Here is a 15,452-nt window from a genome sequence, read left to right on the forward strand (position 1 = left end):
TTGTGGAGGATGGACCTTGTGACTTACCTTCCTTGTGGAGGATGGACCTTGTGACTTACCTTCCTTGTGGAGGATGGACCTTGTGACTTACCTTCCTTGTGGAGGATGGACCTTGTGACTTACCTTCCTTGTGGAGGATGGACCTTGTGACTTACCTTCCTTGTGGAGGATGGACCTTGTGACTTACCTTCCTTGTGGAGGATGGACCTTGTGACTTACCTTCCTTGTGGAGGGTGTCAATGACTATTCTGGACAACTGTCAAGTCAGCCGTCTTCCCCATGATTGAGTAACCTACTGAACCAGACTCAGACCATTTAAAGGCTCAGGAAACCTTTACAGGTGTTTTGAGTTAACAAGCTGATTAGAGTGTTAAACCACAAGTTTACAATGTAGAGCTTTTTCACAATATTCTAATTTTCTGAGATACTGAATTTTGGGTTTTCACTAGCTGTAAATCAATCATCAAAATTAAAAGAAAGAAAATACTTGAAATATATCACTGGGTATATAACGAATCTATGTAATATAGGAGTTTCACTTTTTGAATTGAATTACTGAAATAAAATTAACCTTTTTTGAGGAAATACAATTTTTTTTGAGATGAACCTGTAGCTGTGCAGTACAATCAATGATACGGATACCAACTAGCCCAGGATTTGCATGCTTACCCCAGCTGATTATTCTCACCTACAGAACAGACTTTGGTAAGAGGCAGTGAAATAAAATGTGAAATATAATTTTATTTCTACATTTTCTGATTGGTCTGAAGAGTTGTTTGCAGAATTCCATGTGTTTATAGGGAACACAAACCTTTTAAATATGTGCTTGTTGCCATAGCAGTTTATCCACAATTATCAAGAGAATTTTATAGATACATAGCAACTAGCAATCTTTAAACATTTCCTATTAACCACAGCAGACACTTTCAGACTGCACAAGTCTTAGGCAAGGAGTAAAGCAATGAATACCTTTGACAAGGTTAATCATTCCTTACAATTTTTGCCAGGTTTGCCAGGTAGGCATTAAAAGAAGAATTTCAATGGTGACGTGGTTTTAAAATAAGGAGCTGCTGAAATGACTAAAAACAGCAATCTGACATTTTAGTCTTGCCATGCATAGGGTTACCACCTCATCCCTTTAATCCAGGACACATAATAATTACACAGGTTCTGAGGCTGATATAATGCAGATAAGGCACCAAGTGAGTTTAATTACCACCTTAACCACTTTACCACCGGAGGATTTTGCTGTCTTCCGTCCAGGCCACTTTTTGCGATTCGGCGCTGTGCGACTTTAACTGACAATTGCGCGGTCGTGCGACGCCGTACCCAAACGAAATTTACGTCCTTTTTTTCCCACAAACAGAGCTTTCTTTTGGTGGTATTTGATCACCTGTGCGATTTTTACTTTTTGCGCTATAAACAAAAAAATAGCGTTTATTTTGAAAAAATAACAATATTTTTCACAATTTTTTATATGAAATTCCCCCCAAAAAAAAATGTAAAAATCAAATTTTTTTTAAATTTTTGGCCAATTTGTTTTATGCTACCTATGTTTAGTAAAAAAAAAAATCGCAATAAGCGTATTTTGATTGGTTTGCGCAAAAGTTATTGCGTTTACTAACTAAGGGAGAGATTTCTGTCATTTTTGGTGTTTTTTTTTTTTTTTAACGCGTAATGGCGGTGATCTGCGATTTTTTTTGCGGGACTGCGACATTGCGGCGGACAGATCGGACCCTTGACTGACATTTTTGACACTTTTGGGGGTACCAGTGACATTTCTACAGTAATCAGTGCTATATATATGCACTGTTACTGTAAAAATGACACTGGCAGGGAAGGGGTTAATTTTATTGGAGAGGGAGGGGTTAATGTATGCCTGGTGCTTACTGACGTGTAGGGGGGGGAGGTGACTGAGTGACAGAAGGACAGATCGGATGTCCAGCTATGCTGAACACTCCGATCTGTCAGTCCCTGTCACTATGGAGATCCGCCCGCTGTGTTTACACACAGCGGGCGGATCTCCAGACTCGATCCGACGATCGGGGCAGAGTAGCGGCAATCACCGCTGCTCCTCCGCTGGCCCGACTACCGCTGTGAATGAACACAGCGGGAGCGAGCCTCCGGCGGCGCGCGAGCCTCCGGCGGCGCGCGAGCGCCGCCCACAAGGGGCGGAGTCCAGCGACGTAGGTCTACGTCGCTGGACGGGATCGCGGCACTTTGCCGCAGTAGCCTCAATGTAAGCGGGGCTAAAGTGGTTAATCAGCCACAGAACCTGTGTAATTAACGTGTGTCCTGGCTTAAAGGGATGCGGTGGCAACCCTGGCCATGCAATAACAGAGAAAGAATTCCCAACCTTCAATAAACCCTGCTGACTAGTATTAAAGATTACAAAGAACAGAAGAGGGGGAACTCCTATTACTTCAAGCTTTGTCATACTTTGGAAGAAGAGGTGGTTAGTCCAGAGAACTAAGATACAAATCCTTGCTTCAGTGGACATTTAAAGACCCCCCCCCCCCAAATCTAAATGGGCCTCTGCAGCTAATGCTCTATTTTACCATGCACACTCGCCACCTAAGAAAGCCATGCAATTAACAGAATGCTTTCTCCAACATGCCCACTTGATGCCACAGACAATTTTGGTCCATGGCTTAAATTACATTCTTTGGCTATCACTTATATAACATAACACACAACAGCAGTGATAAAGAATGAAAAAACAAGTGATTTCCTCCTTGAAAAATAAGCAATGCAAACCATTAAAAAGACATGGTTAACTGGCTCCTGTCTATATTAGCCCTAGTATTTGTATGCATGTATGTGAGTGCGGGACCTTAGATTGTAAGCCCCTTCAGGGCAGGGACTGATGTGAATTCACAAGATATAGGTAAAGCACTGTCTAAATTGCAATGTTAATTCTTGCGACTAAAATATTTTCGTCGACTAAATTAACACTATTTTAGTTGACTAAAATAGGACTAACAGTTCAGATGACTAAAATACAACTAAAACTAAAATTACATTTTAGTCAAAAGACAAAAACTAAAATCAAAAATTGACAACAAAATTAACAGTACTCTGCTGGCCATATCTAACTCGGCAACACAATTCCATCCAGAGCCTGTAAGATAGCACATTAAAGTTTAAACATATATTGCACTACTGCAGAAGCATAAGTAGGGGCATCTACTAAGCTGCTGAAAGGGGGGGGGGGCCTTATATTTTTTTCTTAATTATTGTTGGTAATATATTCAGGTAATATGTGCAATGCCATTACAGCCAATAGAGTTTACATTTCTTTGCATTTTAAAGTTGCACTTCTGTTTGTCAAAAAGCAATATTTTTGATTTTATAAATAAAACCAAGTTTCATAAACAGACGTTATATATCACAATGGCTAAATCTGTATCTGTAGTGCATGTCCAATCCGGAATACCAGAAATATTAAGCTAGATTTTACACCAAGAGTATATAAGGAGTTTAGAAATTCTAGAGAAATGTTTAAATCATGAATTACAATTTACCTAAACCCATTTAATTTGTAGCTGACTAAAATGTATGAGATTTTAGTCAACTAAAATGTACTGGAGATTTAAGTAGACTAAAATAGGACTAAACTAAAATAATTTGGATGACTAAAATACGACTAAAACTAAATTAGCATTTTAGTCAAAGGACTAAAATAGGACTAAAACTAAAAATGGCATTTTAGTCAAAAGACTGACTGAAACTAAATTGAAATTTGCTGCCAAAATTAACACTGGTAAATTGACATTGTTACACAAGTACCTGTAAAAATAATATTAAATACATGGATCTATTAACACATGGTGCCAATTCTGTTTTTCAAAGAGTCTTAAACCCAGGCTGCATCATATGCTGGAGAAAGCAAAGCATTTTTTAGTGCTGGTATTCTTACAGATGTCCAGCATTACTCAGTTGATCAGCAAGGATTTGTAGTATGAAGACCACATTCCCACTTGATCAGATTGAGGCTAGCTTTACCAGTTTTTGTAGAAAATGGCTTTACACTTCAAAACAAGAATTGTATGCCTCCATCCAGAACTCCTTTAGTTGTCGAGTCCAGTTGTATACTTATATATCTACAAATGAGTTTGTAGATCACCAGTTGTACATACCCAACAGTGTGGGTAGATCACCAGTTGTACATACCCCACAGTGTGGGTAGATCACCAGTTGTACATACCCAACAGTGTGGGTAATGAAGCCTCAAGGCAAGAAACACGGTCTTTATGACATCTAGTTCAAAATGAGTCATCTGGCTGCACCACTATAAGTAATGGTTTGACCATCTCAACAGAGTTTGTGAACAGGCCACCAAGTGACTCAAGCACTACTTCCTGTAAAGAACTTGAGAAACAAACGAGCCCCAGCCATGCCCTATGACCACAAAAAAGACAGACTACATTTCAACAGAAAACCAAATACGATAAACTCGAGTCTTACAAGACACAAACTTCCTCTGATATATTTTTGTTTAGCCCAGCATCTAATATGGTGACCCCCATAGATGCCTGTACAATAAAAAAAAAAAAAACATTCACCATTAAACCTGCATCTTACAAACACAGTAGCTCAGGTTGCAGATGACCGAGTTTTATAAAACACTTCCTTAAAAAAAAAAAAACAGACTTTTATTCTAATAACTTGGTATAATAAGGAAACTATGTGTTCTTCAGCAAGAACTGAGAACAATCGAGAGAAGGCAAAAATGGGTCATAACAAGGCCAGGGGAAAAAACAATGTGCATGGCCTTAGGCTGCTTCTAATCATGAAAAAAAAATTTAGGTCATGGGCAATCTACACACCAAAATAACACACGCATTCTTATGAGAGTATTACAAATGGCAAAAGGAGGCAGAGACCAAAGTAATAAAAAAATTTAGAAAACAAATACTGGATTACTGTTCTAAACCAGCTGTAATTACAAAAAGTACAACCAAGAAACCGGTGTTCAATTAGGTTCTTGACAATAAAACTCTGGTCTAAAAGTCTGATGCAGTAAAATTATTGCCATCACTGACAAATACTAGGCTAATAAGTATAGTCCCCTCTTATATTAAGGCCTAAAAACACAGCTTTTAACATAAATGGTACAGATTGGCTATTTTTTTTCATTTTAAAACAGATTTTTAGGTTGTTTGTACATAAAACAGGGCACTAATATTATATATATATATATATATATATATATATATATATATATATATATATATAAGCATTAAAGGGCAATTACACAGCTAAGGAATGACATGGAAACCAGCATTGCCACTCACTAATTAAATTGGTTCCGTTTACAACTAATTGCAAACCCGAAAATAATAAGTAGATACTACTAACGGACTACAGCATTTTAAAGACTGCATCATTTTCCAAAAATTTTCATGACCATGAAAGTTCAGTTCCAATTCCGGATGAAACTTTTTCTAGCATAACAGGTAAGATTGTTCCAGACGGTGGATAAAGAAAAATTTTCATCAATGCAGTCCCCCTTAACCATTTGGCAATCAAGTGAACATTCCGAAAGCAAGAGTTTTCCTACAAACATTCTACTTGTGTTTGACCAGCTTTAGAGTAAGGGTTGGCAAAAGGTTTCAGAATTCAAGAGGCAGTAAGTCCAATACAGAAGACAGCAGTCACTTGCAAGGACCCAGGGAACAGGCTCCCCAACTGACAATAGAACAAGATCAAAAAAGGTATATGCCAACACCAATTATTAGGTTGACGGATTATGTGCCTCCTGGGGATTGTTCAATCCTATTCAAAGGGTTTCAGTATTTGCCACAAAATGCACTTCACCACTTCCGAATTATCGTCACTGTCCACGGATAAATCACCAACTTGAAAAGTTTCTTAAAAAACATTCACATAATCCAGAGCATTAGTTCACGTACAAAGCTGTAACTAAACCCCTCACAAGTCATTATCTAGGTTGTGTCCATTGTGCAAGAAAAACTGCAATTTGTAGGAATGTTTTTTAAATCCAGAATTTTATACTTTTCTACCAAAAAAAAACACATTCAAAAGGGTTAAATAATGTATGTGATAAGCAATTCTTGAGATTTGCCTCTAGAATTTTTTGTTTGATGTACACCACAGCACAATAGCAGTATCAAGGTGACAGAGACCTTTTTAGTACTGTAGTATACAATGAAACCTTTGTCTGCAACATCCATGTTAACCCCTATTTAACACAGATAAGGCAGCACCTGCATTCAGAATCTTCTGTTGCCATAACAATTTCAGAGCCCTTGATGATTGTACTTGATGATGTAAAGACAGAAGAAGTGAATATTACAAACCACATGATACAGGTCTTCAAAAACTGGTGGAAACATAGAAGTAATGGACACTGGAAAGGACTAAATTAGACTTGCACCTATCAATTTGGCAGCTTGGCATTTAAAAGTGAAAAAGGCGAGCTATAAAACACGAGGGCGAGCTATAAACACGAGGGCTCGTTTAAAAAAAAATAAAAATCTTTACTGAGCCAATTCTGGAAGTCCATGTTGAAGGCAAAAAGATATGCAGAGATTGTGAGAGTACCAAAGCCCAATAAAATCAATCCCATTTTATATTAAACGACATCTTTTATTGTGTGAGTATTTTAATTTAGTATAAGTTTGAGGTTAGCTCTTAAAATATTATAAAACCAAGATGTTGATAAAATTAGTTTGAAAAACAGTTCAAAAATTGAACAAAACGTACAGCTGTTCAGGTAGATACACTGAGTACAGACAAGAACCAGAAATACAATTTTAAAATATATCAAATACATACATAAACATGCTTTGCATTGCACACATTTTGAAGAGAGGGGAATAGGAGCAACCAACCTGGTCACATGTTATAAATCATGAGAAACCATGATTTATGAAGGTTTATTGGCATGGTATACAAGCTGGGGCACATCATTGGTCAAACACTAGGAGGTAAGTCTTGCCAAAAACCAGCATATACGGTATATTGAGGATAGTAGTTCACCTTACACATAATGAAACACCAAAGGTTGTTGATTAGGGAAACTTACAAAACCACTAATATTGAGGGTGGACCTTTTTCCAAAGTAGAATACCCGATAAAGTCTGCAAATTATAGGTTTGTTTTTTGTTTGTTTTTTTAGATCTTAATAAAGATTTTAAAATTTGCATACATCTGATTGACTAAAAAAAAAAATGTTTAATATGCAAAGTTTTATCATCAATTGTTACAACTTTCCATCTTAGAGGGTATTCCTTTGAATGAAAGCCCACCTGAGGTTGCCTCATGTCTCTCACTTACATGTATGCTGGAGATAGTAGCGATGACCTGGATGTTTTAAGCACAGGAACGGGGAATTTCCAGATAGCAGGAGAGCTGGTTTTCCATTTCAATGGCATGTTGTCACCACGGTACTACAATAACAGTAAACAGCGTTTCCATAACAGACTACCGACTAGGACTTCCATCCCACACACTACTGACATCGCAGTGGATGCTGCTTCTGCTGCTGCTCTGCACACAAGCAAATGATTGCCAATGCCCTCAAACCGATGCTTCCAATCTGTAAAATAGGGTTGCCAGGCATCGCTTTTTAAATCCTCCTGTCCCCTAAAGCGATATGATGAGTCTATCGTTCTACCTCAACAATAGTGCCACCTCGTTAAGGATGCGTTGACTGCAGTGGATTGTAGGGAGAGGGGAGGAAGAAGAAAAAAAAAAAAGTAAAAACTGCACTGCACAAAGCAGTCCAATGCAGCTAGATTTTGAGCATGTAAAAATGATATCAGATGCAAATAAACTCTTGATTCTAATGAAATTCTGCTAAGGACACTGCAGCACTTTAATCAGGAACCTAACGTACTAAAAGCTTGATTTCTATCCAGTACAGAGGGAGGGAGAAGTGGATTTGCATAAAATAAAACATACCTACTCAGAATACACTTGTCATCCTCTGAACATTCTTCCTTTGAGCTGCAACAATACAAATGGGATATAAATCTCAGCATAGCCTTAGGCCAGGGCTTGTGAGTGATCAGTGGCTAAATTCAGCAGCCTGTCTTCCTCGGGAGCAAGCTCTGGTCAAACAATGCAAGAGTGCCATTATGAAGGGGGGAGAGAAGAAGAAAAAAAAATAATCGGTCCTTTTAATCCTTCACTGGGATGCAAAATTTCAAAGATGAAGTGCTGCACATTTCTGCAGAACGGCTGGCTGTGCTGATGGCTCTCATTTCCCTAGTCTTTTGCCACATTCTGGAAAAGGAAAATTTTGTACGGCTAACATGCTGTGGATTCAGGGATATCTGTGTCTTCTGCAGCAGAGAAGCGTGCTCTTAATAGCAGTCCTTGTAGGGACGTTATCAACAATCTAATTCAATGCTCACCCCTCCCCCTGAACAGATCACAAACTGCCTAAAGTACTGACAGGGAAGCCAGGCATGCAGGTGTCCATCTGGGGCCACTCTGCAGCTCTATGCTCTGTTTGCTGACCTCCAGAGGCTGCTGACTGACAAGAAGATTTCAGACTGAGAGCAGCAGATAAACAGCAATTCAGGCGCTTCATTACAAAAGGGACGGTGTGCAATAGCTAATCAGCAAATAAAAGGAACACCAGGCTCACAACAATAGCCTTGCACTGGTACAATGCAACACCATGCCAGTGGGGTTTTTACAATAAAATTGCCAAGAATACATTAATGGAATTTCTCGACATACATACAATTATTTTTTAATCAGTTAAAGGTCTTCAAGATTTTTAAAATCAGGAATCATTACTGTATACATAAACACTTGGCTTTCAATAATAATATAAAATGGTGTAATCATGACATGTAAAAAATCTGAATAAGCCCAAGGATTACATATTCAGTGGAAACAGCAATTATCACTTGAATAGTTAAATCATTCTACTAAAAAAAAAAAAAAAGCTAGCTTTACTGTTAAAAAATCCCAAGAAGCACATCTTAACCACTTAAGCCCCGGAAGATTTTACCCCCTTCCTGACCAGGGCCTATTTTGCGATTTTTTACTGCGTGACTTTAACGGACAATTGCGCGGTCGTGCAACGCTGTACCTAAACAAATTTGACGTCCTTATTTTCCCCCACAAACAGAGCTTTCTTTTGGTGGTATTTGATCACCTGTGCGATTTTTTGATCATGCGCTATAAACAAAAAAGTGCGTAATTTTTGCAAAAATAACAATATTTTTCACTTTTTTGTATATGAAATTCCCCCCCAAAAAAAATGTAAAAATCAAAATTTTTTAACATTTTCGGCCAAATTGTTTTATGCTACATATGTTTGGTAAAAAAAAAAAAAATCGCAAAAAGCGTATTTTGATTGGTTTGCGCAAAAGTTATCGCGTTTACTAACAAAGGGAAAGATTTTTGTCATTTTTGGTGTTTTTTTTTAACGAGTAATGGCGGCGATTTTTTTTGCGGTACTGCGACATTGCGGCGGACAGATCGGACCCTTGACTGACATTTTTGACACTTTTGGGGGTACCAGTGACATTACTGCAGTAATCAGTGCTATACATATGCACTGTTACTGTAAAAATGACACTGGCAGGGAAGGGGTTAACTGTATTGGACAGGGAGGGGTTAAGTGTGTCCTAGGGGCGTGTTTCTAACTGTAGTGGGACAGGTCTCCTAGTGTAAAAACACAGATCAACGGTTCTACATAGTAGAACCATCTGATCTGCATTTTTACACAGGGGAGAATGACAGGCGGCTTGTTTACATAAGCCGCTCTGCCTTTCTCCCGCTGTACCGATGATCGTAGTGTGACCGGCGGACATCGGGTCCGCCGGTCACACGCCCGCACTCCTCCCTGAACAAGCCGAGGTGGGCGCGCGCCTCAGCGGGCGCGCGCCTGCCCGCTATTGGCTCAAATCCCAATGACAGGCAAGTGACGTAGATCTACGTCACTCTGCCTGGCCGGGGCTGACTGCTGCAGTAAATATACTGTGCGCAGTCGGCAACCGGTTAAGGGAGCCATTTCCAATTTTTCATTTTTCTAGCAGGTCTCCGCAGGCAACATACTTCCCTTTCACACACTTCAGACAGGTCTCACTTCATACAGATGCCATGCGGGAAACACACAGGAGTCACCATTTCCCACATCGCATTGTGTTCATGCTATGTGCAGCGGGTGACAATTAAAAGTTACCACCCCAAAAAGCAGGTCACAAAACACAGTGTTTGCTTGAATAGGATTGCATTGGTATGAACACCCATGTGATCAGATTCCAGAGCAGCAATAACAAAAAAAATTAAAAAATGCAGTACGATTTGAACCATACAAAATGATCAGCACAGAATCACATGTGATTTGCACAGGAATGCCATGCAATTTCTGTGCAAATCACACGCAATTTGACACATCACATCATAGCCTTAGGAAGAAAACTCATCAGGACAATCCCACTGATTTACTGGTTGCCCAAAGCAGGCAAAGTCAAAGCATGCCATGAATTAAAACCATCACAGTTGCTTGTGCTCTCAACCAAACTGTCAAGCCATCAAATGACTTGTGTCATAACTGATGACATCTGCAGCACAATGGCAACTTCATATCAAACAGAGGCAATGAAGACAGATTCCTTAGCCGAAAAGGAGGGGAGGGTTTAGTTCTGCTTTAAGACCTAAAGAAGAAGTTCACCTTTTCAGGCAGTATTTCACTTTTCATAATAAATAGAAGCGTTTTTCAATGCCATTCCTGGCCCAGCCATCCCAATGTGCTTTTCTCTCACCTTGTCCGCAGGATGTTTAGATCTTGTCAGTTTATTTGTATTTTTGAACAGGTTTTCAGATTCCATCACTTCCTGTAGTTGCATCAGCATTCACTTTCTGTAAGGTCAGCTCCCATAGGCCTTCAATTCCTTGTTGCATCACAGAAGAGGGTGTGATGGGGTGTGTTCATCACTGAGCCACACCTCCCTCATTAGAATACCACCTTCCACCCACTTCTATACAATCTGATTGTACAATCTCCTTTAGATCTACCATCTGCTATGTAGTACAATTGAACAGATTGTTCAGGAGTGTCTACCTATTCCATAGTTCTGTTATATCTAAAGGAAATAGTACAGAGATTGTACAATCAGATTTCTTAGTCTATGGCCATCTTTATACAGGAGGGAGTGGATGAGGACACTTCATTGTCAGGCCTTGTTCAACATCTCCACGTAATGAAAACTCACATTCCAGCATGCGGCTGTTTTGGAGCATTTTCACTTGTCACGCATAGAGCAGCCCATTCATTTGAATGGGCTGCCCTACACACAGCAATCGCCCCAGAGACGCTCCAGAATGTATTTTTTGGAGCTAGGCATTGTGTGCTACTGCAGTTTTGGTGCATTTGGGGTGCCTTTAACATGTAATGACAACACAAGTGTGATGCACATTTGCGTTTCTGAAATAGATGGCAAAGCATACATTTTCTGTGCTTTTTGCCACGCGTTTGGAAACGCACAGATCTGAATGGAGCCCCATTGTTCTTGTGTAAATGTGTAAATGCATCAATTTCAATTTCAGGCCCAGCTCACACCTAGCATAGTGGGAGTGCATGTTTTTTGGCTCGTTTTTCAAGTAACACACATAGAGCAGCCGTTGATTTCAATGGGCTACGCTACACCTGGCAAAGTAGCTTGTGGGACATTTTTGCACATTTTACTACATTTGTCACCTGTTATTTCATGTGGCAAAATGTGTGTTTGCTTTTGTTCGGTGTGACTAACAATTAATGACACTGAAAGCGCAACTAGGTTATTTTAGGTGTATAAATGTGGCCATACAATTTACAATCTGATTGTGCAATCTCTGTACAATCTCCTTTACGTTAAACAAAAGTACATAACAGGATGGCACACAATCTAGCCAACCACTCTGTTTACAAGCAGGCAGCATTTGCACTACATCAGGGGTGCCTCAGGGAGTTTAGCATGCACCCTGAACCCATCTGGAGGGATGCTGGGGAAAGCCAGGCAAATGCACGCATGAAAGAATGTTAGGGGAGCTGTGAAAACTTAGTTGATAGGTGAAGGTGTGCTAGTGAACTCCTTCCTGTGTCTTACTGGTTGGTCTGTCTGTATACCAGGGAGTTTTTGGAGCAATCTGAGAATTATAGCCATGGCTGAGCTAAGGCCTTGTTTTCAAAATTAAAGGATTTTTGTCTTACCGTAAAATCCTTTTCTCTGACTCTTGACCATTGGGTTATGCTGCCCCCCTACAGGAGTAGGACACTAGGCAGGAAAACGCTTTACCATGCCTATGGGGCAGTCCCAGGAGGTATACTCCCACTTCCTGCAATAGGCATTCAGTTTTGTTGCAAGCGGTGTCAGAAGAAAAATAATCCAACTCAATAGAGGGGTGGGTGCTGTGTTCATCAATAAACATCAGAGAAAAAGGATTTTACGGTAAGGCAAAAATCCAATTTTCTCTTTTGTTCATTGACAGACACAGCTCCAGAATCTTCTTGACCATTGGGACGTCCCAAAGCAGTGTCAAAATGAGGGGGTGGGAAAAACACAGCAGAAAAAATTGCCAAAGGCTAAAACTAGCCAACCAGGTAACATGGACCTCAACAGGAACAACTGGCGCTCACTTGGGGAAAAAAAAAAAAAAAAAAAACAATACACCCTCAAAGAGCACCAAGTCCTCTTAAACAGCAGCCTGCAAAACCTTGCGGCCAAAAGCAGCATCCGCAGATGCCAACACATCTACTTCGTAGAACTTTGGTGGCCGTCTTGCAAACCTGCATCACTGATGCCTGATGGCCAAAGGCCCAGGAAGCACTAAGCGCCCACATAAAATGCGCCTTAACAGGGAAAGGAGGAACCTGACCCTTGTTTGAGCAGGCCTGCACTACCGTCTGGCTGATCCATCTGGAAATAGTTGGGCAGCCGCAACCAACCCCTTTGCGAGGTCCATCCGTAAGGACAAAAAGGGAGTCTGATTTCCTAAACAACTCTGTTGCCGCCAGGTACACCCTGATCTCCCCAACCACATCCAGAGAACGAAATGTAAGCTCCTTAAGATACTTAGGACACAGGGAAGGCAGCACAATGTCTTTATTCAGATGGAAACCAAAGACAACCTTAGGAAGGAATGACTGACAAGGGAGAAGCACCACTTTATCTCTGTGAACATCCAGAGAAGGTTAACGACAAGACAAGGCTGCCAGCTTGGACACCCTGCGTGCGTAATTGCCACCAAGAAGGTTACCTTCTAGGACAATGTGAGCAAAGGAATCTCGTGAATAATTTTCAAAAGTTGGTTTTCGAGGAACTGACAGTACCAAATTGAGATCCCATGGAGGCAACGGAGATCTCACAGGTAGAGCCAAGTGGGGAACCCCCTGAACAAAAAGGTACGAACCAAAGAATGCGTAGCCAAAGGACATTGAAAGAAAATCACCAAGGCCGAAAGCTGGCCCTTGATGGTACCCAGGGCCAGGCGCTCTTCCAGACCTCTTTGGAGGAACACCAAAATCAAGCCACCGAAAAACGGGGAGAAACCCCCAGAGACTCACACCAAACAATGCATGCTTTCCAAAGGCGAGGGTAAATCTTTCCAGAGGTAGATTTCCTAGCCTTTAACAATGTGGGAATCACCAAGTCCAACAACTCCCTACCCTTTAGCACCCGGCTTTCAACAACCAAGCCATTAAAGCCAGGGACTCTTTAAAAGGATACCGTGTAGCAAAAATGCTTAGGCACCGACATAATGCGTGTAGGTCACTGACTCGTGACTATTTGGTCAAGTAGGTGAAAAAAGGGGACACCTTTTGCTGCTTTTGGGGAGCTGTGGGTACCAAAGGAGACCAGGACCTCTGACGCAGGAGCAGCTGCATCCTCCAATTTTAAAGTTGCCCGCACTGATACAATCAGTGCATCCAACAGCACGGTTGCATGCGTGGCTGCAGTAGAAGAGGAAACCTCCTCACTATCAGAGCACACGAAGTGCGTGGACGCAGACCCAGTAGGAGCGCAACATATTAAGCTCACCCTGAAAACATAATTTAGGATTGTTGCATTTAGGATTGTTGCATAGACACAAAACCGATAGGTGAGGGTCGCCCACTGCGATCCCACAAGGGGACGCCGACCCGGGGCCCACGAATGGACTACCTACTGGACCCTGCGGGAAAAAAAAAAAAACAAACAATAAAAGTGATCACCCTCCAAGCCCCTCCAAAATAAATGGCCCCCTTAAATGGGGGCTGCTCGCCGTGACGCGGACGCGCAGGCAAGGTACCCAGCGGGTCCGCAGCGCTAAAGAGGGGGGTGCCCTAGGCAAAATGGCAGCATGCTATCTAACAAAAGGTGACCACCCCCACAGCGCCCCCTCCCTTCCTCCGCAGGAAAGGCACCAAGCTGGCCACATGGCCTCGTAGGCCACGGCCTAAATTTTGGTGGAGGCCCAGCCACACAGATCCTATCCAAAGGGAGGCGGGTGGCCACAGAACACTCGAAGGGGGCCTAGTAGGCCGCACAGCGTGGCCTAAATTATTGAGGGCGCCCCGTCAGAGCTGACCGCCCAGGAACAATGGGGGACAAGAGGGCTAATGCCCTCACCAGGCCTCCCCCAATAGCTGGTAGGCCGCGTCCGGCGCAGACCCGCAGATGTCAAGCTATTCGCTCTCCCAGCCCAACACAACAGCCGGAAGCCCTTAGGACCCCCCTGCCCAGGTCACTAACCCCCAGAGAGACAAAGGACCCTGTTGAAACCCCCAGAGAAACTGGTCAGCAGCAGCCCCAAAGGAAGCCTCTCTTCAGATCATACGGCAAAAGCCAGCTCAGAACATCCAGGGAAGGGGTGAAGGGATACGGAAAAGCCATGGTGACCCTAGAGGGGCTGGGGAGAAGGAGGGGAACCTGGGGGGACCACGTCCACCTCAAAACTGGCAAAGGCGGAGAGGGGGGGGCACCACTTACTATACCGTGGAACCGGGTGGGCACCACCATTCCAGGCAGACCACCGCAAAATCGGAATAGGAGTGAAGCAGGCCAGAGGCACGCTGTGACTCAGGCCGTGACCAGGTCGTGTGCGTCCTCGTGAGACATTTAACTCGCCAGCCAGCCCCCGTCCTGTGGGGCTATGCCGTAGCCGACCTAGCGCGGAGCTGAGTTCGGATCTCGCTCGCTGGCCGGACTGGGGAGACCATAAGGATCTAGAATAAATATCCAGTCTGTCAACGAGTCCAGCAGTTGACTGTAGTTCTCACAGGAACAGAAAATAAAAAAGGAGGGAAAAAAAATTATTTAAAAAGTAAAAAATGTGACCAGAGAGCAGAAAAAAACGGAATGCCTATAGCAGGAAGTGGAAGTATACCCCCTGGGACTGCGACATAGGCGTGATAAAGCTATTAACTGCCTAGTGTCCTACTCCTGTAGGGGGCAGCATAACCCAATGGTCAAGAAGATTCTGGAGCTGTCTCTGTCAATGAA

General features: G+C 42.0%; 1 protein-coding gene across 7 annotated transcripts in view; it reads right to left on the reverse strand.

Moving 5' to 3' along the window:
- Positions 1 to 15,452, reverse strand: part of KLHL13 (kelch like family member 13) — a 243,967-nt gene that overhangs the window by 93,698 nt on the left and 134,817 nt on the right. Inside the window, exons 1-2 of one of the 7 annotated variants that reach the window (XM_082263390.1) lie at positions 7,930 to 8,488; positions 7,303 to 7,678 (exon numbers count right to left, since the gene is read on the reverse strand). The exons of 2 other annotated variants lie outside the window; for them this stretch is intronic. In XM_082263390.1, coding sequence (XP_082119516.1) covers positions 7,303 to 7,400 — 98 coding nt within the window. In that variant the 5' untranslated portion in view covers positions 7,401 to 7,678; positions 7,930 to 8,488. Of the gene's footprint in view, positions 1 to 7,302; positions 7,904 to 7,929; positions 8,489 to 15,452 lie in introns of those variants that run through there. 4 more of the 7 variants (XM_082263392.1, XM_082263393.1, XM_082263397.1 and 1 more) reach the window with 4 other exon arrangements.

The sequence above is a fragment of the Pelophylax lessonae genome, assembly GCF_965119305.1.
Source record: "Pelophylax lessonae genome assembly, chromosome: 7".
Classification (NCBI taxonomy): domain Eukaryota; kingdom Metazoa; phylum Chordata; class Amphibia; order Anura; family Ranidae; genus Pelophylax; species Pelophylax lessonae.